At 40.4% G+C, this 22,299-nt stretch overlaps 2 protein-coding genes and 1 pseudogene across 3 annotated transcripts; all 3 read left to right on the forward strand.

Annotated features, from left to right (window-relative positions):
• The first annotated feature begins 7,994 nt into the window (after positions 1-7,994).
• On the forward strand, positions 7,995-9,709 carry LOC113572527 (beta-2-microglobulin-like). The gene is made up of 4 exons (XM_027002188.2): positions 7,995-8,134; positions 8,507-8,779; positions 9,009-9,044; positions 9,228-9,709. The coding sequence occupies exons 1-3, from the start codon at positions 8,071-8,073 to the stop codon at positions 9,020-9,022; spliced, it is 351 nt and encodes a 116-aa protein (XP_026857989.2). The 5' UTR covers positions 7,995-8,070; the 3' UTR covers positions 9,023-9,044; positions 9,228-9,709.
• A 90-nt stretch (positions 9,710-9,799) lies between these two features.
• Positions 9,800-13,557, forward strand: LOC113572526 (annotated as a pseudogene).
• An 891-nt stretch (positions 13,558-14,448) lies between these two features.
• Positions 14,449-21,907, forward strand: irak3 (interleukin-1 receptor-associated kinase 3). Of its 2 annotated transcripts, XM_027002250.2 has the most exons (13): positions 14,449-14,566; positions 14,694-14,876; positions 16,106-16,155; positions 16,273-16,339; positions 16,519-16,670; positions 17,393-17,457; positions 17,632-17,743; positions 17,888-18,006; positions 18,136-18,334; positions 20,444-20,506; positions 20,605-20,772; positions 20,977-21,406; positions 21,582-21,907. In XM_027002250.2, the coding sequence occupies exons 1-13, from the start codon at positions 14,452-14,454 to the stop codon at positions 21,707-21,709; spliced, it is 1,851 nt and encodes a 616-aa protein (XP_026858051.2). In that variant the 5' UTR covers positions 14,449-14,451; the 3' UTR covers positions 21,710-21,907. The 2 variants fall into 2 exon arrangements, with proteins under 2 accessions (XP_026858051.2, XP_026858052.2); XM_027002251.2 differs by lacking the exons at positions 14,449-14,566; positions 14,694-14,876 and adding an exon at positions 15,135-15,175.
• The last annotated feature ends 392 nt before the right edge of the window (positions 21,908-22,299 follow it).

The raw sequence follows: 22,299 nt of genomic DNA on the forward strand, positions 1-22,299 counted from the left end.
AAATTAAGGAAATGTAAAAAAAAAAAAAACAAACAAAAAAAAAACACTTTTAAATATAAATCTAGATAGATAACTAAATGCAATATTATGTGATGTGTATTCAATCTGTACTGTTTACTTGATTAAACACTGAATATTCCAATTTATATACAGTAGTTGTCAGTGCCAATCCCTACTATATACAAGGTGTTACTGCAGGCTTTTCTATAGTGGTAAATGTATGTTTGCATCAGCACGTAAACTATGCAGTCCCTCTCTTTCTCTCTCTGTGAGGTGAGCTGCTCACAGACATAATTGGCTGTTTCCTGTATCTTCCTCACTAAAGGATGTCTGTCCTCTCTGCTGAGCAAATAAAACATGCTTGCTCCTCTGCATGTCTCTGTGCTGCTGCTGGTGTCGATCGTTACTGCATGCCTGCCATACGCTCCTTATGCCCTGTCAGGTGCCCCAGTGGACCCAAAGAGTGAGTTGGCGGGGCAAGGAGGCCTTCCCCGGTGATTAGCTCCCTCCGCAGCTCCAAAGCATAGAGTGCAAAGGAAACACATCAGGGCATACCACGAATAAACAAATGTGTGTGACCAAACAATTGCAGGTCATAGTCAAAGATTTTGGCAAGGGAATATGCTGGTTTGGGTAGGAAGGCACCTCACCAGGTGTTGCAAGTGGGCCTCCGTAGACAGGGTGTATAGAGAAGAGGCTGCACAGACTATTAATCCTCATACGCTGGGAGTCTCTGTCTCACTGACAGTGATACTGACAGTAACAGTGAGCAGGGGTCTTTGCCACTTGATAAACAGTGTCTGAGGTTGGTAGTGTAAAAATAGGATCCAACCTCCTCCACTCGCACTCAGATGTACACACACACATGCACACACACACACACATGCACACACTCCTCTACAGCCACTTCCCAGCCTCTTGAGTAAATATTTAACCTCAATATCCCTCTCTGGACGTTCAGGAAGTTCTGTATCTCCTTGTGGGAGGACAGAAAAAGACAATGAGGAGTGTGGCCTGACACACTCTGCACCCTACTCCATCCTTCACACACATTTAACTTCCAGATGCATGAGATTTTGGTTGTGCACAGCTTTCCGATGTCCAAGTTTAAAATTACACGTACAGTCAAAGCACTCGATCTCTATTTAAGGCCTGGGTAGCACAGATGAAATACTAAGACCTAAAAGGGCCCAGTAGGAGCTATCAGTAGAGGGAAAGATCACTTAGGACAAAAATTCCTCCAAATGTTTTATTGTTTCCAGCTCTTTCCGGCAGAGGAGAGTGGCTTCAGTAACTCGTGGGGCCCCTGAACTGTTGCGATGATAGAGATCTTTTGGCGAGCAGTGCGAAAGTGCATTTTCCCCATCTGAGGTCTGATTAGGAATAGCGCTTTGTAGTGGCTGCTTGATAGGTCACGGGTGTCTGCTCGCTTGCTTCTGTTTTGCAAGGGAAAGATGGGGCTCCACTAGAGAGAAGCTTGGAGACCGAGTTCCCTTCCGATGCCATTCTGAATCTGGGTGATTCCCTTTCTGCAAACAGGTGTAGGGCCACCCCTTAAATCCTATGAACTTGCACAGTGTCAAAGGGTTACAGAAAGACTCACTGGCATTACAGGCCTTACAGGGTTACATGAAGACTCAGTGCACGTTAGAACACCCTTCCTCACAGTTCCAAGTGCAGTCCTTATCACCCCAATATCAGATCTTATCATCCCGGTATCAGAATGCAAGACTGAACAGACATCTGTGGGAGATCGATGGGAGAAGAGGCGTGTGGGTTTTTCTTATATCTGAGAGAGGATGTCACCCTTTCTTCATCCATTTCCTCATCAAAATAAAATGGCAAAAGCTCTTCCTTCCTCTCCATAATACACACACACACACACACACACACACACACACACACACACACACACACACACACACACACACACACACACACAGGCATATACACTCCCTGCCTAACACAGGAAAAAGGATGTCTGATTCTCAGTCAAATATGGAGATGAAAAAAGGAAAAAATAAACCAAAAAATTAAAAGAATAGAAAAATGCTGAGTTGAGGACAATTGAGCCTGTTCCTCGGATTCTAAGCATTTGAGCAAGCTTGCTCTGAGGACTACATAACAAGTTAAAGCCATACTGATGTACGTGAACACCCTCAGTACAAACAGAAGATAGATCAACCTGGTGTGGACTGAAATGTGTATAACAACAGATGAGTCACTTGCAGGTATACACAGCAAACAGTAGCCTAGTGATGGAGTCTCCTAGTCCCTCCAACGGCTCTGCATAATCTGATGCCATGCCATTGTCTTGTATCCTAGTGGTGCAGGTGAATCACAGCATATCAATAATTCAAAGATGTGCATGGTGGGAGCAGGTCTGGTTCCCCCCCAACAACCCCCCACGGCATGTCACAGGCTCTCCGGGACAACGCCCTGTGTGGGTGTGTCAGCCATGGAGAGGTGTGAAGGAGGGGGCAGTGTGGGCTTGGGAATGTGGAGGCGTGCAGCTGAGTCAGAGGAAGGCGGAGCTCAAGTGTGTGGGCTGTGGCTCACACGTGGTTGGTAGGGATGGGGGTGGAAGCAGGGCATGGCTGATTCAGAGTCGCTTCACCACACTGAACGAGGGGGTAGTATTGCTTTTGATCCCAGACAAATGTGCACCAGTACTGCTGTACAGTGGCTGGATGTCAGTGCAATGTTTATGAATAAGACTATTTATGAAACGTTTATGACTCACACTTGGTTCCGTGTTTGCACTGTGAGCGCACACGCATGCCTGTCTATGTGTGAGCTGTGTGAATGCTCCTGTTCGAGGGTATGTCTGGCTGTCTGCTTCGCTCTGGGATGTAGCACCCCTGTGAGTCACACACGTGGTCCTGACTCATCCCGCCATCACCGGCTGTGGGCTCGCGTGCCACCGCACACAACCCAGCCACATCTGCACAGTCATCGAGGAACGATTTCCTCCTCATCCTCCTCTCCCTTCCTCTCTCTCTCTCTTTTTCTCTCTTACTCCTTTCTTTGGATCACACACTCTGTGACTCATTTTGGTTTCATTTTGCCATCCTCCTCCACCCCGCCCCCATTTTTTCCCTTTCCTTCCTGGCTTTGTAAATGACCTCATTTTAACGAAGCCCAGACTTGGCAACGAGAGCACACCGCAGGGCTGTAGCCTCCCTCTCCTCTGCATTCTCCACTGTCTTGCGCTTGGGGAGCTGTCTCTCGTCCGAGCTCCAACACGACACCCATGGAGCTGAACGGCTCTGAAGTTTCACAACAAATGTTTGAACATGGTCTACATCACGCCGCAATAATACTGTGCATAAAAGTACTTTTTTTTCTTGCATTGCAGCATGACACTGTATCATAAACTACAAAAAAATAAGTATAGCATTTATGCATTTTTCCATACACTGAAAATGTGAGCTGTCTGCTTGCTCTCCTGCTTCTTCTGGGGAGCACAGCAGTCCAGCCCAGCTGTTCTGTAAATGTCTGGTTATTTGTTGTTAAGTGGTTAATTCACAGTACAGGGCTGTTCTTGTGCAGGGTCAAACAAACCAGTGACCGGCACACCTGCTGCGTCTGCAGAGAGGATCCGTTCTTCCAGACTTTGAAGCCTTTGTTATGGTCCCTGCTGAAGCCTTTATGGGGAGGTGAATGTTACCACATGCGCTGCCCCAGCAGACTAAACCTCCAACCCTGTCAGCTAGAAGATTTGTGGCCCACTGTAGATATAGACATGAAAAGTGAAACAGGTGCGTTCTTTCTCTTGCTCTCTCTCTCTCTCTCTCTCTCTCTCTCTCTCTCTCTCTCTTTCTCCCCCACTCTCTCATCTGCCAGCAGTCTTTGTTGAGAGTTCTCTTTTGTGCTATTGGACAGAAGTACAGAAGTGTGGAGTGATGATCAATTATATCATATTCCATCACAGTTTGTATTTGCACCTAATATGTAAAGTGTGCACAAGGTGGGTTGTGTTTCTTAACCTTGCTAAGAGTGGGCAGACACTTACCCTTACAGGTGAAGGGACTAATGTTGGAAATGTCCTATCTGAGGTTTGGATAGGTTTACACACACACGCGCGCGCACACACGCACGCGCACACGCACGCGCACACGCACGCACACGCACACACACACACACACACACACACACACACACACACACGCACACACACACACACACACACACACAGGTTATACAGAGTGAAACAATTTATTATCTGGATGAGGAACACAGTAATCTATCCTAAAATTTGGTATAATTAAAGAGTTGTAGCTGTCAAAGTGCTGACATTTTCGCTGTTGGTTAAAAAAGCCCCTGCTTGTAAACACAAAATATATGAGGAACGTACATAAAGTGGCGCAACACTACCATCATGTGGACAAAAATGTACAAACCGTCTTGATGGATTCGCCATTTTGAAAGCTTCATGGACTATTTAATTACGCGACCATGACAACACCAGTGTCACTACCTTTCTGTTTCAAAGTCCGGAACTCTGACCTATGACTCTGATGATGTGTACTGTTTGAAAAATACAAATATACCATTATCATCATGAATGGCACATTACTTTCTGTTTCTTATTGTTGTCGAACTGCAGCATAACCTGTCAGGTACATATGGTTTTGCAACAAACTGTATCAAAAATGTATATGTTTCTTTTATACGTTTATAGTGGCAGGAGCAGACAAACAGGCAACCTATGCTGCCATTTTATAGTTCCCTACAAACACCATAAAACATTACAAGGCTTCCCCAAAGTATGGTGCCATAATATTGTTCTGGGTATCCATGGAAACTGGGGGGGATGGAATGTTTGTGGCAAAAGGATGAAGCCTCCAAGCTAAGCTGTGTTTAGCTGCCCCTTTAGTACACCACAGAGTTCAAAGCACTGAAGCCCACAGTGCCGAAGTCTGAGGCACACAGGAGAGTACAGGATCCATGTGACAGTCCAACAACTGCTGCTGTTATTGGGAAAAGGTGAAGGGACATTTGGCTCCACTTTTCTTAAAGTAGATCTGCACCTTCTGTAGCTCAGATTGGCAACAGGCCTGGAACCGGGTTACATTCTCCCCCTGCCTATATTACATTGATATAATCCAGTGGCTCCCAAGCTCATTCCTAGGGACATGCAGCACTTTTCCATGTTCTGAGAATTCCAATTCAGCTCAGGACCTGTGCTATTGAGCTCCACTGTGTGATCCTACTCAATCCTACTGTGGAATTTAAGGAAGAACTGCTTACACATGCTCTGTATGTAGGCAGAAAGTCAAGCCTGATCACATCTCTGTAAATATTTCATTGGGTTTACTTGAATTAAGCTGCTCTCCCCTTGTAATCAAATTCTGTGTTTGATCAAACTTACTGGAACCAAAAAATATTGTACAGGATATTAGTTTGGAACCCTCAAGATACCACAGAAAAAAACTATTTTTATTTTGTGTGCACTATGTACTAAACTGTGCACACAGATGAAGTTAATGTGGTTAATGAGGCCTTCAAAAAAGATCAGGAATCACAAATCATGTGAATGATTTACTTTATTTGTTTTTCTCCTCTATTTTATGTAGCTTGTGATCTCAAATGAATTTGGTTTTACTCCTAATATGGGCCTGGACTGTACTGTGATGACAGTTACTGAGGAGCTGTATTTATGTGTAGGTCGTTGTATGGTTTAGTTGTGCCATGTTAGTCGTTGCCGTCTTCGTCATAACCTGCCCCCCATTTTCCCCACCATACTGGTCATTTCTTCTCTATTACTGAATTTATTTATGCATTATTTATGCATTTTTTGGATATTCTTCAGTTGTGTTAACTGTAATATAGCTTGAAGAGAGCTTGAGGAGAACAAGCTTGACTTCGAAGGTGGGTGACAAAGAAGATGGAAGGGAGTACAAACTCTTATGCCTGCCTGGTCCATAAGAGACAGTTACATCTAGCTGAGAGCAAGGTGACTGGCTGGGGAAGACAATGAAGGAAACAGCGCAGAAGGGATCAACAGCAGAGCCAGCAGGTGACCGGTGAGGGAGAGAAGACACCACACTTCAACAGTGAAGGTGCCTGGGAGCTGTACTCTGCACAGCTACAATTGGTCACTTGGCATGGATGTATAGCAGCTGTCATGCTATGAGCTGAGGAATACCTCTGTGGCCAGGAGGAGGATGTTTTGCTCCTTTGGGTGCATGAATGGCTCCAAGCAGGACAAAACCCAAGTTGGGCAGATGTTATGCTAAGTGGGCTCACAACTAATATATTTCTGGCTGCACAACAAGCTGCTGTACTATGTGTGGGAGGAGCAGGTGCCTGGACAGTGTGTGTGCCAGTTGCTAATGTCACACGCACTGAGGAAGACTATGCCGGTGTGGTACACAGGCCAGTTGGCATTTACACTTCAGCATGGCGATTCTACCGGACGGGCTGTGGCATCCACATAGACATAGCTTTATGTGAATGGTTATGACCAGAGCATGACCAAAAAGGGACCGCTGCAGCAGTCACATGCACTGCTTCAGTCCCTCCATTCCAGCCTGCCCATGAAGAGGGTTGCCCTGGACTTGTAGTTCAGGGAACTGTTGTGACATCATGGCTATGGACTTCTTCTCAAAGTGGCCTGGGGCATATGCGGTCTCAGATGAGGGTGTGGCCATCATAGCAGATTTCTGCTGGTTTGGGCTATCAAAGGAGCTCTACAGTTATTAGAGGTGCAACTTTGTGACGGCAGACATAGCTGAAGCCTGCAACCTGCTGTGTCTCCAGGAGACTAACTGTTCCATTTCACCTCCAGAGTTACATCTTCATGGAGAGTTAAAAAAAAAAAACTGGAACTGTCCACCAGGAACCAAGGAGGACATTGTACCCAGAGTAAGGAACTCCACCACTGCCTCCGCACCATGCATCAGCTTACTAGGAGCCACCATAGTGATGCGAGCACTTGCCAGAAGTGAGAATTATAGCACACGCTGCCTGGGACAGACAGTGATGTGAGAGGGAGGGCCCCGCTGTGGTAAGCGAGCGTCTGAGGGAGGTGGAATACTGGCAGGGCATCGGACTGGTTTTGGCCCTGTAACTGATCAAGAGACTGCTGAGGCACCCACTGCTGAATTGCTGGCAATCACACCACTTTTTCTGGCCTAGGCAGCAGGCAGACCAGGACTATGACTATGGGGAGACTCCAGCATGAGCAATGCATGCCTGTACATTACAGGGACCATGTTTGGGCTATGTGGGTCACTGGGAATGGCAGACCCTTGAGGAGGGGCTGTGTGATAATGGTCACTGAGGGCCTGTTGACAAAGCACAGAGGGGTGTATGGTGAAGACTCCCAAGTTTTGGGGTGATGCATCTACAGAACTGTTTTAGTTTAAAAATTAATGCTTCACATTGTGTTTAAGAATTTATTTGTATGGATGTGGTTCTTGGGCTTGGCGGGTGGTTGATCTGGGTGCTAGATCTCACTCTTGAGTTTTCTGGAGATGTAGTAGGCTTAATTAAATGAAACACGAGGGAAAGAGGGTGCCTACAATCCCAATTAAAAGCATGTGATGTGATTTTCTCTAAGTTAGTTTATATATTAATATGGCAAGTACAGATAACAGGAGGAGGAAGTTGAGCTAGGCCTTTATGCAATCCCTAATATCTTGGCATACGTAAGGGACATCTTAACATGTGTATAATTGTATTGTTTAATCAAAAGTAACAAAATATATCCTTCTTTTATTTCCCACGTATTACACCATAATAACGTTTATGTTTGTTTTCGCTTTCGATTCCCTATCAAACAGTAACAAAAAACAACAGATGGGAGGGGTTAATATATTATGGAATTTTGGGGTATTTCCATGTGAGTGGACGCTCTACCACACCATTATCACGGTCGTAACCTTTTTCAGGACATTCTACCTAGCAACTGTAGCGTTTGTTTTTGTAATTGGCTACTGAACTGTGGAGGGGGCGGTAAATGCTCATATTAAATAAGAACAGTTGTCTTACTTTCGGTAAAAACGCGCTACACGCTACACGCTGCAGAGCTTTGTGACAAGTCTCCATTTAATCTCTCAAAAAATGAAGCCTCTCTTGTTTTTTGCGGTTGTCTGCGCTTTCTACATCAGTGTACAGGCAAAATCGTGTAAGTATATAAAACCGCTTTTGTATTTATTGCTGTAAATTTGTTTTTTAGGCCTAACCTACAAAATCGAGGAACTATAATGTCTTTAGATTTGTGATTTTTATGATAAAAATACAGTAAATTATATGAAATATAGTTAGCAAGGGTGGAACTTAGTTACATTTTTACAGATTATTGTAAACTAATATTCTTAAAGTTCTCTACTATCAAAATCATATTTGTTTAGGCCTGCTTGCTATTTATTTACTAAAGAGAAGCAGCAAATTTGATAAATGAAATGATTAGGTTTGACATCTTGCCAAAGATGAGCGAGCTAATGCGATGTGTTAACCTTAAGGTATTTTTTATCTCCGCATTTTCTTTGTCCCCCAGCCCCTCCAAAAGTCCAGGTGTACAGCTATAGCCCTGGCGAGTTTGACAAAGAAAACGTCCTGATCTGCCATGTCAGTGACTTCCACCCTGCAGACATCGAAATTGACCTTCTAAAGAATGGCATTGTGATCCCTAATGCCAACCAGACAGACTTGTCCTTCAGCCAGGGTTGGAAGTTCTACCTTACCAAGAGCGTGCCCTTCAAACCAAAAAAGAGCGATGATTACTGCTGCAAAGTGAAACATATGAGTGAGGCGAAGAAGTATATGTGGGGTAAGTATTATTAGGATTATTTGATTGGGCAAGTATTATTAGGATTATTCGATTGGGTAAGTATTATTAGGATTATTCGATTGGGCAAGTATTATTAGGATTATTTGAGGGGTTAGTATTATTGGGATTATTTGTGGGGTGTGTATTACTTAAATTTCAAAGTAAGACAAAGTCTGCAACATATAGTGTATATTTGTATAACTTGATTATTTGTTTATCTATTTAACAGAGCCCGATATGTGAAACTGAAGGGGAATGACAAAAGGTGCGTGATATCATCTTTCGAGACATTCATAAAACTCTAATGTGTGTTCTGAAATGCACAAATGAGTAGAATACTCATTGTGAGTTGTCATGCAGGGAAGACTGATGCACGGTCCTGTTTTAAAGTACTGATTGTCAGAGGCTTCTGCATGCTAATTCTTTTTCCTCCTTGCTTTTGTCACAGGACCTTGTTATACACTTCTATGATTCTAATAGAAATGACCCTCATGTACCACATGACATGATGCGCCTGAGGCGCCGCCTTATGTGTTGGACAGGTCTTTCTGTTTCTCTTCTTAACTGATTATTGTCAATTGCTGCAGATAGTTTGTGTTTTGAAAACAAATCTTTTAAAGATATAGTTTGGCTTTACCTTTATCATTCCATTATATAAATGTACAATAGGGATGGAAATCTTTTATATTCTTCACACCAGGGTGTAAAAATAATGTATTTGATGCAACACTTGAAACAATGCACAATGCACTGTATAATATAAACTCTTATAAATTAAATGTAGAGCTGTTGCATTCTTTAAACAGAATGATGTTTTCTACCAATCCTTTGAAGCCTGCTTTATGGTGATATGATGATTTGGCTCTGTTTTTGAGATTGTGTAGTAGAGGCTGATCTGATGTTTGTACATTAAAAATTCTTAAAAATAAACTTGTTCTGGCCTTAGCTTTTTTATTTTGGGTGACTAGTTATCTGATAATTAAAAGGTTTTACTGCTCTAAGTGATTAAACCACAAAGGGCTCAATAAATAGCTGATTTGTTCAGTGAAATGAAGAAATGTAAAGAAAATGTAATGGTTAGCTTTGCCCTTTGGCTTTGCTTATTAGATAAATTGAGTGTAAGGTCCTGTTGTTTTTCACTGTTCCTAAAAATTATGATAATTTCAATTACTTACACACACACACACACACACACACACACACACACACAGACACGTGCACACACACAAACAACCCAACAGTATTAGTCACTATGAACTATGAAATAGGTTTGATACCTATTATTATTTTTGAAGGTTTAAAGATCACAGAAAGTTTAAAGGTCACAGAACACAGTGAAAAATATATAGCAACATTTATAAGAAATGGAATAAAATTGTGTGTGTACGGGATTTAACTTCATTGTTTGCATTATTTTCAAGTAAAAGATATTAAGCTATAAAGTAGTATTTGCAAGCTTTGCTCAAATTCAAATCTTCTAATTCTTTGTTTTAACTCCAAACAACTAATATCCATAGTTCTGAACGTTACTTCCATGCAGTCATTGGTGGCTGGAAACCTCAAGAGCCATAATGTGCTTGGCAACAATAGAACAAATTTTGTCAATGGATGAAAAGATTGACTAGACTGTGTGTGTGGGGATGATCTTGATATTTTTACATTAAAAATTACTCATAAACTTGTTGGTATTGTGCCCTTAGCTTCTTTATTTTGTGGAACTAGTTATCTCATAATTAACATTTTTTACTGCTCTAAGTGATTAAATTTAAACTACAATCGGTTCCGTAAATAGCTGATTTGTTCAGTCAAATGAAGCAATACAAAGAAAATGTAACTGTTGGCTTTGCCCTTTGACTTTGCTTATGAAGGTTTGACACCTATTGTTATTTTTGAAAGTTTAAAGATTAAAAGGTTACGTACGGAAATTGAATCAAATTGTGTGTGTACTGGATTTAACTTCATTGTTTGCCACATTTTGAAGTAAAGCATATTAAGCTGCTATATAGTAGTATTTGACAAGCTTTGTTCTAATTCCAAGCAACTACTATCCATAGTTCTGAACGTTACTTCTAAGCGGTCCCTGCTGGCTGGAAACCTACAGATCTATAGTGTGCTTGGCAATAGTAAAACGAATTTTGTCATTGGACGTACACATTCAGGAGGAGGAGTTTGACTTCGAATGCAGAGCTGGTGTTGTGCCGAATTCAGCACCCCGCCGCAAGATGCATCCCCTTCTCGGGAGCGCGCTGTACTACTTTCACGCGAAATCCGCACCCGCTCCCGATAAGTGGACGCATCTCACAGCGGGGAGCTGAATTTGGCACAACACCGGAGTTTTTGCTTTCAGTTTCGTCTTGGCTGAACAAGCTTTCGTTGACAGAAGGTTTTTATGTATATTGTCTTAGAATTACTCTGAAAATATGAAGTTTCTTCTTCTTATTGTCATTTCTGTTATCCTGGGTTCAAGCTCTCTGGCAAAACAATGTAAGTAGCCTATATGTTTTGAATGCTTTACACATTTTGTTAGCTTGCTGCTTTTGACTGCTTGACAAAGGGCAATCTATAATGGAAATGTTATCGATGATTCGGACTTAAATTCAGACTTAACTGTTGAGTTATTTGTAAAGTAAACAGGTTAAGTTAAACTTAATTTTCAATGCAAATTTAAGCATTTTTCTTTTAAAAATCAATATTAATAACTGAAACTGCTTACAGAGGCATGATTAGGCAGAGCTGGTGCCATGTCATTGCAGATAAAAATAACAATGCTTCCATTAACGATTTTTAATTTTATATTAAATTATACATAATTATATTGCCACAATTAAAATGAGTATAGTAAGTAAATTATGGTTTTATTGCTTTCAAACAATTACCATATGCCTTATTATCATGGCTTCGCCTTTATTTAACTATTCCCTTTGTACAAGTGTTCTGTGCTATGGTTAGCTCACAATGTATACAATACAAAAGACTGCATTTAATTACAGGCCACAGGAACGCATCACTAATTAAATACTAATATATATTGTAAAATGCCATTTGGAAAGATTATGATGTAGATTTTCAGTATGGCAAAGAATGCTGGGGTACATACAAATGAACTTGTCCAGCTGGAGGGTGTCAATATGCCAGAATTTTTGTTTCCAACCAAATGAGCACAGATAACTTGTGTAGATGATAGCAGTATGTTCGTGTCTGAAGCAGTCTGTGTTGTCAAGTTTTAAAGCAATAATTTTTAAATTATTTTTCATCACTCACATTTCACCACAATGTCACTTATCACTATAATTCTGAAGAAGATAATGTCTAAATTTATGTTAATACCAAAGCCTAAACAATACCCATAATTACTGCTCACACACATGCACAGGATGTATTTGTCTTCTGCACTTAGATTCTGTTGTCTGTTCAGTCAAGTTAGTACATGCTACATAATTCTAATGCCAAAATGCCAGTACTAGAATTAAAGTGCAATCTTGCCATGTTACATGACACAACACAAGTTTGAATCCTTCTCTGTGCTTTGTGTAGCTGTGCCCAAGGTGCAGGTGTACAGCTATAGCCCTGGCGAGTTTGACAAGGACAACGTCCTGATCTGCCATGTCAGTGGCTTTCACCCTTTCACATCAGCATTGAGCTTCTGAGGGATGGAATCCAGATTCCTTATGCCCGACAGACGGACTTGTCCTTTGAGAAGGGCTGGATGTTCCAGCTTACCAAGAGCGTGCACTTCAAACCAAGAAAAGGCGAAGAGTACACATGCAGAGTCAGACACATGGAAAACACCAGATTCTTCACATGGGGTAAGAAAAGCATGCATGGCAAATATTTTGTGTAGCGTTGATAAACAAATCTAGTCTATCTAATTATATCCCTCTCCATGCGTATCTAACATGACACTCTTTTTCCTATTCTTTTTACAGAGCCAGACATGTAAGCCACGAAGATCTTCGTGTTTTATAAACCATTCTAATTGCAAAAATTACCTGAACAAGAAATGTTGTTTGAGAACATAAAAAAAGACTGCATTAACTGGTTCTCTAAGTTTATTTATAGGACTCTTTCTAAGCACTTTCCAGAAGGTCCAAGCAATTAATCTGAGGTTCAGTTATCTTGAGTTAGAGATGAAGCCCACTGAAGAGATGTAAGCAAATTAATTTAATTTAGAATGCCTGCGCCTTATGCCTTACCACCTGTACACTGAAATGTGTCACAGGTCATTTAATAGTTTATATAACCTTGATTTATTAGGCAGATATATATTAGGTTGTTGCATATGTAAAAATGCTTGAATGCGAATCAGTTAAAACACCTTGATGGCCCCTAGATATTCTAAAGACTACTGTGAACTGAAACTCAAAAGTTACATTTAAATGAGAGATTTGTAATCATTAAAAAGTGAATTTCATATTTCCTCTTACTGATTTGCCAGATGTTTGAAACATACACTGTATCTTTTTTTGTGATAATACTATTGAATGATGGAAGATTATTTTACTGTTTCTTAGATCATCATTCATTTTTGTTAAATGCTTTATGTCAGATTGTGGTGGATTTCCTGGATTTGATTGCTAAAATGGAATTGTGGATGTCTCTCTTGATAGATTAAGCACTTTATAAAAGAAGCAACAAGTTTGTCTACTGCACTTAAAAATAGAGGCTGGGAGGATTGTGACAAACAATGATTAATATTTTCTTTCAAATATGTAAATCTGCACTAAATATGCCATGACTCATTTCATGTAATGATAAATAAAGGTAATAAAACTGCTCAAGGCATGTTTATATTCTCTTTCATTCCAAATATATCTTACGTTTATTCCTTTTACATAGGTGTTCTGTAGTAAATCAACATCTATAATAGTAACCTCCTCACATACTCAAATGTTGCTATTTGGCTACTACAAAAGGTATTAATCATACAAAGCACTTTGATGTTCTCAAGGACTCATATGATGGATGTGGAAGCTAATGAAGAGTAAGGTTTAAATTGTTAAAATGTAATGTGTGATAACAGACTGACCTATAAACATAATCTGATCATTTTACATTGCTTTTGGACTATTTTTAACCCAATAAATTCAAAAGAGTTCCAAATCAACGATCCTGTACAGTATGTCCTCCAACATTCCAAATGTGAAAAATAAGTTCAAAATGTTAAATGCCTAACAGTCCATTTACATTGTCTGTTCTCTTTACATTAAAAACTGCTTTAGACACCAATAAACTTCTAACATTACATTAAATACACTGTTCCTCCATCTTATAGTTTATTGTACTGCTAAACTTGTTTGTATAGTTTATTGCATGATTTGTTGTATTGTCTGTTGATTCACAAATTGAGCCATACACTCTTACATATTCTCTTTAAAGTTTTTTGCTGTGATGCAATTGAACACATACAAATTTAAGATATTAAGATTTTTGCTTAATGCAGAAAATTCCATTCTTCACAGGAGAATACGATCATGCAAAAATGAGGGTGAGAGGATTTTTCTTACGTGTGTGTAAATACCTTTTACGTTCACCTTCTGTATTTGGCGCTTAAAAGCAAAGAACCCACGTCCACCCCCGTGGAGTCAAAGGAAGTGGGTGGAGCCTGGGCATTTCCAACTTACTGCAATATCAGCTACGCGTGACTTTACTTCACAGATACATTCATTAGAACAATGGCGGGCAAGCTGGATCCGTCGACGTATCTTTTCGACATACCACCTTTGTTAATGGAGATGTTTTGTAAAGTAATGGACAGCTGTTCTGACAGTCTTGGATGGAGAGGTTTGGGTAAGAAACTGTTGCGCGCGCTCTAAAATAGTGTTTATTTTAATTGTACTAGAGTACATCTGCTGAGATAGATGTTCTATTTGAAGATCTCATTTTGTTTTCAATTATCTTAAACACCTCTCGCCAGCTGCGCGTATCCTGCCCAGCTGGCTAGATGTAAGGTGTACCGAGATGTGTGCAGCTGCTGGACGAAGTCCCACCCATGAACTTGTTTGGTCCTGGGCACAGCAGAATAAAACCGTGGGAGACCTGCTTCGGGTTTTGGAAGATATGGGTCATTATCGAGCGCTCAATCTTTTTCAGTCTCAAGGTTAGTACGCTGTTGGCACTTCAGTTCATCTACTATTAAGTCTAAATATTAATATGTTAATAGTAATTTAACTCTAAGCGTTTTTTTTGTGTGTGTGTGTGTGTGTGTGTGTGTGTGTGTGTGTGTGTGTGTGTGTGTGTGTGTGTGTGTGTGTGTATGTATGGGGTGGGTTAGGATTAATGAATGAATCCTGTGTGTGTGTGTGTGTGTGTGTGTGTGTGTGTGTGTGTGTGTGTGTGTGTGTGTGTGTGTGTGTATTGTAGGTACATCTAAAAATTAGAATATCATGAAGCTATATGGTGAGCTACAATGCTAAAAAACAAAGAAAAAAGGCTTGGAATAAGACACTAAGTGTAATGAATATAAAATGACAGTTTACCTTTTTGAAAAGGTTGAAAAAGTTCATTTTTGTTCATAATTTCATTCAAAAAGGTAAACTGTCATTTACCTTTTTGTCATATGCAAACTGTCATATATTTAGTAGCTCAGTGGTTAAGGTACTTGACTTGTAATAGGAAGGTTGCTGGTTCAAGAGAAACAATTTTTTGGACAGAGATCCTTCATCAGCGGTGATATCTCCAAGTAATTCAATAGGCACCTCTTGCAGTATTGCATGAGGAGGAGTATATATGATGTATATTTCTTTGGACCTGACTATTGGGCCATTAAAACACATCACTAAATTAGTGTAATGCATTTGTTTGTTTACTTAACACCTGTGCATTTTAGAAGCATAAAAAATTTGAGCATGTTGTGCTTTCCTTCTTATTATTTTGATATGTGTTTCAGTTCCTGTATACTTCTAAACCTCCCGCTTCCTCTTTTCACTACTAGAACCTTTAAATGTCAGCAAACTATGCTATACATCTGTGGTATCTGTCATAGCAGTGCTGTATCATTCCTTTCTACAGTACTTCTTTTATTTATTTTTTATTTACTTTTATTTATCAGTTAGCTTTGATGTTTTGAGGAATATTAGATAATGCTTCAGCATTTTAACACAGAAAGCACTAAAATCTCAAACTGATAAAGTCTATGAGGATTTAATCTTTAATCTTGGGTGCCTAAAGTAAGATCAAAAGCCTACTCTTAGTCATCAGTCCAATGTTGTAACATTGTGGCTATAAAAATCCCCAACAAATTATGATCTAGGAATATTTATGTTAATGCACAGCAACTTTGTGATGTAAATAACAAATGACTCATTTGTCTGTTTTGATCTTTTTTAGACTTTAGTAGAAAAACCTCAAATCTCTCTTCAACTCCTACATTTTCTATGGTAATGTGGCAACTTATTCCCATTTTACACATTTTGGCACAATTCCAACCAAAAATTCTTACTGAAATGTTATGGCTTAAAGACACAATATCTTTTTCACATGTGATTTAAAATCAGCCTCACCCTTACAATGAAGAACCAGAAAAAGCATCAGTCCCCCATTCTGACTGTGTTTTTAATGAAGGTAATTCACTGAACAGAATTTATTAACACCTCTGTAACAGGATCCTCCCATGAAAGGTTTATGACTATGGCCTTTTATACTGCGGCTTCATGGGTTACTTTTTTATTTTCAAATAGGTTCAACATGTTTAAGCACAGGATGTTTTGTATCACAGCATTTTTCTTTCCCTCTATTCATAGCCAGAAGACAGAAAGCTTTGATCACTTACTCAGAAGTCATAGAGGGAACTAGAAACTTCCATCAGGATTTGAAAATCGGGGAGAACACGTTTGCGGATGTTTACCGTGGAATACGGGGAAATGAGAGCTTTATTGTGAAGGTTTTCAAGCAGGTATTGTGTTGCTTGGCAACAAGTGGGACAAATCAACATCTGGAAGGGATATTCCAAAAATGTACCTTCAATTTTTCTTTACTTCTTCATCAGACCGAAAGTCTATTTGTTAGCAGTGTCTGAGAATAAAACCTGAAATTGGATAATACCTCAGTGATATCCAAAGGCAGCTGTCCATCTGGATTGTAGCGAAGGCTCAAGGCAGTGTAACGTAGATCGTCATTCAGGAAGGTGAATTGGGTGCTCTGGCTGCCCTACCAGAGAGCTGGTTCCTTGGTCCGATGCTCAAGGCACGTGTTTGCCACCTACAGGACTTGGGTCCAAGACTGGGTGTGGTTGCTGTCTTTAGCCTTCGGACTTTACTGAGTTGTAGCTGCTTAATCTAGTTACAAAACTTTATATAATTATTAAACAGTTCATTCAAATAGGGTCATTATTTATTTACATTAGAAATGTGATTTCCATAAGTCCTCTGAATAAGCCCATAACTGATTGAAATATGTTGGCCAAACATTCAAAATAGTCAACCCTGAAAAAAGCAATTTTTTTCAAAATGAAAAAAAGTTCTGCTCTACAGAAAATTTGCACTAGTGAGACAGTTCAGCTGAATGACTGAATTACTTTTCCTATATTTAAACAATTTTAAATACTTTTAGTTTTGAGTTTGCTTAATGTACATTTTAGATTCAACTCACCCACCCTCTCAACCATTTTGAGCACAGGTGAACAAGGGATCATGGAAGACTTTGTGGGAGAAGTTCAAAACAGAGATTGAAGTACTACAACTGTGAGTTCAGCCAGGTTTGATGGTTTGTTATACTTAAATATATAAATATAGTTAAATATATATATATATATAAATATATACTTTTTTTCATTTATTCATATACCAATCCTCTTTTCTCTGTAATTCATGTTAGTACTGAAAGAGGTTTTTGTGTATTATATTGTCCTTTCCCAGCTACCAGCATCCCAACATCTTGGAACTTTGGGGCAGCTTTTCAGAGCGGGAGCATTACTGTTTGGTCTGTCCATTCCTTTCTAATGGATCACTGTTTCAAAGGCTGCACGAGGTGAAATATTTTTTTCAAGTAACTGCCTGCCAATGTATGCAACAGTATAGTCACAATTCTTATTGAGCTCTGCAGCAATGGAGAGCTTCATGGGCTGGGTCTTATGACTGGTGAGCATGAGCATGAATGGCTCTTTTCACACAGGAAACTGAGAGGCCCCTGACATGGCAGGAGAGACTTGATGTCATTAAAGGCACAGCAAAGGCTGTGCACCATCTGCACACCGCACAGCCCTGTATGGTTATCTGTGCTAACATCACAAGGTATCAGTGCTGCATCACCAGGCTTGTGGCAGCTACACTGTATATCGTACCAAGAAGCTCCTATATGTTAAGTCCTGTGAATATTGTTTGACTTTAAGGATGAACCCACACCCTATGTTCTGTTGACAGTTCAAACATATTACTAGATGAGCATTTGCAGCCTAAGCTGTCTGACTTTGGGATGGCTCGACTGAGACCACACTCCATTAACCAGAGCTGCACCATCACCATGGGCATGCCCTCCTGCAGCAACCTGGGCTATCTGCCAGAGGAGTATATACGTGATGGCAAACTGTCTGTCAAGTTAGATGTTTACAGCCTTGGGATGGTAAGTCCATGATTCATGTGTTTATACTGTAAATCTAGTCACTATACCTACACAGTAAAATAAACTATGTTAAATTATTATGATCAGAGGTTATTATTATGATCACTGAAGACTGGCATTACTATACAGATAAATTAGAATTGAACACAACAGGCCATATTCAGAAAACTTGACAGTAACTGTGTGACACTGTATTTAATTCCTATTCATAAAGTCACCATAGTGAAAATTAGCACACCAATGTCACCCTACTGCCGTTGTAAATTCACCTGTGCCCAAGGTGAAAGCCAGTCAAAATCGACATATAAATGAGGCCATACATATTAAAGACTCACACCAAGAGACAAATGAGTAACCCCGTGAGACCAGTGGTATGCTGAAAACTGCCAGCTGCATAAAAATTTAACACGTGTAACTTGTGGTTTTGATGAGTTCAGTTCTTGTAAACTATGGCAGACCAGCAAAATTGTATCTCTTCTCAGTCTATATCTGTTTATAATTTCTTCCTCTGTAACACCTACATTTGCATTCCTGCTCTTGCACTTGTAAAGTCTGGCTTTGTCTACCTACCGAGAAATTTACAGGTTCAGGTATTTTTTATGGAGCTGTGTTCAGTTATTAATAACCAATGTTATATATGCAAATGAAGACAAATTGCAGTAGCAGCAAATATCATGTAAGCTTGAAGACAAGATGGTAATCCACATTTATTCATGAGCAAATGTGTTACTGCAATGCTTTTTGATGTTAAATTCATGTCAAATCTGGCAATATGTTTTATGAATTTGGCCTACTGAATATTACTTATGCGTTTCACTCTTGGAACTCAGTATGGCCTACAGGTAGTTGTCCAGGCCTGTGCAAATTGATTTTACTTATAATGAGATCCAGTTCTTAACATGTACACCTAAATTAAAAGCACTATAGGTTTCTGAAAGAGGAATCACCATGTAATCATCCCAGGCTAGCATCATCTCTTCAGTGGCAGACTCGGCAGAAGAGAAAAAGTAAAGAGGGCACCTACTACATGCCTTGGGACCCCACCAGCATACAAAATGCTATGATGCATAATGCAGGAAATCATTTATTAAGATTAACATTGTTTTTAAAAGTACACATTTATGTAAACATGGTTTGGGTGGTAAATTCAAAATCTTATTAAAGTATTTGGCAGCATGCATAGACTGCAGTCATGGCACCCACTTTTGGAACAGCTTGCCCTAGAGGTCACAGTGTAGGGGAGGCTGGGGGGCACTGAACTTATTCACTTCACGGGAATTGATTTCTCTCCATTGCAAGATCACGTTTTCTCAATGGCATCTAAGAGGCCACATCAGGAGCTTTTTTCATGAGGCACCTGTATAGAACGTCAAGTTTATCTCATTGTGAGGGTGCCTATATGGCACCACACTGGAGTGGGATATCCATTAGGAAATATCCCCACATTCCCATGCATGTAGGAACATCCTTTACAGCATTGCATCACATTGTATCCACTGGGGAGCACTTCTCCATTAGAGAAGCACTTAATGGGGCACTTCATCATGGGTACCTGTAGGAATCCCCTATACAGCACTGCATCCCATTTCTCTACTGGAAATGCATGGGTGGTAGAGAGGGCACTTCATAATGGCCGTTGTAAGGAAACCTTATAGGACCCTTCATCACATTTTCTCCACCAGAAGGGCACTATTAAGATTCGTTATCACATTTTCTTGCTGTAAAGGGCACATTATCATCATTCATTGCATGAACGGGCACTCTAGAGGGCACTCAATCATTTTTCCATGTGAAGGGCAGCCAGTAGGATACATCCTGTTGTTTTTGCCAGTCCATGGGACACTTTAGTAATGCTTATTCAACCATGGCCACACCAGGTGGGGGAGTACAAACCTCCTCTCTCGAGTCCACCATGAATCTCTGTAATTCTTCCTGTATCTAAAGCAGTTTCCAATTTTCTCTCTTTTAGAAATCCTTTCTTGACCAAAGAAGGCAAAGAACAATGATGCAGTGATTATATTTATTTTAAAGCTGTACAACATTACCTGTACAGCACAGTTCATACAAAGTCATAATAAAATTGATTTGTAAATATTTATATACCTGTAGGTCATTCTAGAGACATGCACAGGGCAGAAAGTGATACTGGAGACACCAAAGCGCACATTATTGGTAAGAACCCCCTCTGCAATCAAAAGGTTTTCACTTCTATAAGAACTCTGCTTTCAATCGATAGATTGTAATACCAGACTGTAATTTTCTTCTTCAAGAGGGACATGCTGAGTTTAGAGGCAGAAGAGAAGGGCGGTGTGGATGCCTGTCTGCGCTTCCTGGATGTCAAAGTAGAACAGTGGCCCACTGCAGGAGTGCTCTGTCTGCTTCGCCTGGGTCTGGACTGTACGAGCAGCCGAGCCCGAGCCAGGCCCTGTGTGGAGACAGTTAGTATTGCCGACACACTCGCACATACTCAGTAGTGGCAGAACAGGGTAATCACAGGCAACAGGCATACGATATTACCCCTGAATTCATGGCAAATATCATAGATGAACAATTGGGTAACAAAAAATGGGTGTGGTACATCGATAAATGTTATACAGCCTAACGGAGAACTGCGATGTTCCTGTTTCTCATGTGTCCCCTAGGTGCTACAGAAGCTAAGCCAAATCCTCCCTCTGCCTTTCTGCCCTGAAGACCAGCCAAGGACCCTGCATGACACAGCCCCTCCTCTGCTTCTTCTAAATGACCAGGAGCTGAGTTCCAGCCTGCCTATGGAGGATGACGAAAGAGAGGATCCTCCACTAAAAGAACAATCGGTGCCCTGTGAGTGCAGCCAATCAGAGGTCATTTTCCTGGATGCTGGGGGTCAGGGCATGCGCCCTTCCAGCGCCCCTCTGATGGACAGCGAGAGAGGGGCTGTGTTGGTGCAGAGCCTGCAGGCGACCCATGACCCTGAGCCTGATCTGTACGGGAGCTGGCCAGTGGAGTGCAGCTGCATGGCCGGAGCACAAGCCCAGAGCTGTGAGGACTGCTGGGCCAATGGCTTCAGCGACACTGCAATGTTCATCCCTCAAGGCATGTACTTAGTGGAGGTGGCTGCAGAGAAATCATATGCTTTGCACACTTCATCCATAAGTTAACTAACCATGTGACTATAATGACATTAAAGTTGATTAAGGTCATTTTAATTTGCCAAGTAATGGCACTACAATAGTGTTCATCAGCTTTGCATTACCTCTTCCTGTTGTAGGGGCCAGGAGCCAGTCTTTTCAGAGTGCAATCGAGAACTCAGTTAAAGAGAGACTCAAGGATAAAATCCAGCTATACAACCAAGGCATAATAAAGACAGAGGAACTTTTCTCAATGACATCACAGTGATTTTGTGACCACATGTTGACTCAAGACCGGACTCTTAAAGATTTCATGAATACCTCAGTGCATCTTTTTAAATTTTTTTTTTTAACTCGGTCCAAGACCAAGACAAACTCAGCTATTTAAGTCAATTTGAAATAATTTAACATTTGTGTACTTGTATGTTGTACAATTAATAAAATATTATTAATTAAATATTTTATAAATACCTAAAAAAAATTCTAATGTCATACAATTTTGAGTATTTGTACTTGCATTTTTTTCACATATTGTTCAAGGAGTAAGACAATGTGTAAATTAGACAAAGGGCTATACCAAGCTGATTCAGACCTAAAAATGTTTTTAAAGGGAAGCTGGTCACCATGAAACCCTTAATTAGATAATCACCAACCTCCTTTATTTTGTTACATACGTTTGGGGATCTTTAAAACTAAAGACTAAACCTTAAATAGTTAAACTAGTACCATTTATTGTTATAACGGTATAACAAGTTCAATATTTCGTGACCTATAAGAGGCTTCAAGCAGCTACCAAGCTGAGACTGCGGGAATGCGGAAGGCTGACGTTTATATCCAAGTCCGCGGTAAATTCAACTA

This window comes from Electrophorus electricus, chromosome 7 (genome assembly GCF_013358815.1).
Source record: "Electrophorus electricus isolate fEleEle1 chromosome 7, fEleEle1.pri, whole genome shotgun sequence".
Classification (NCBI taxonomy): domain Eukaryota; kingdom Metazoa; phylum Chordata; class Actinopteri; order Gymnotiformes; family Gymnotidae; genus Electrophorus; species Electrophorus electricus.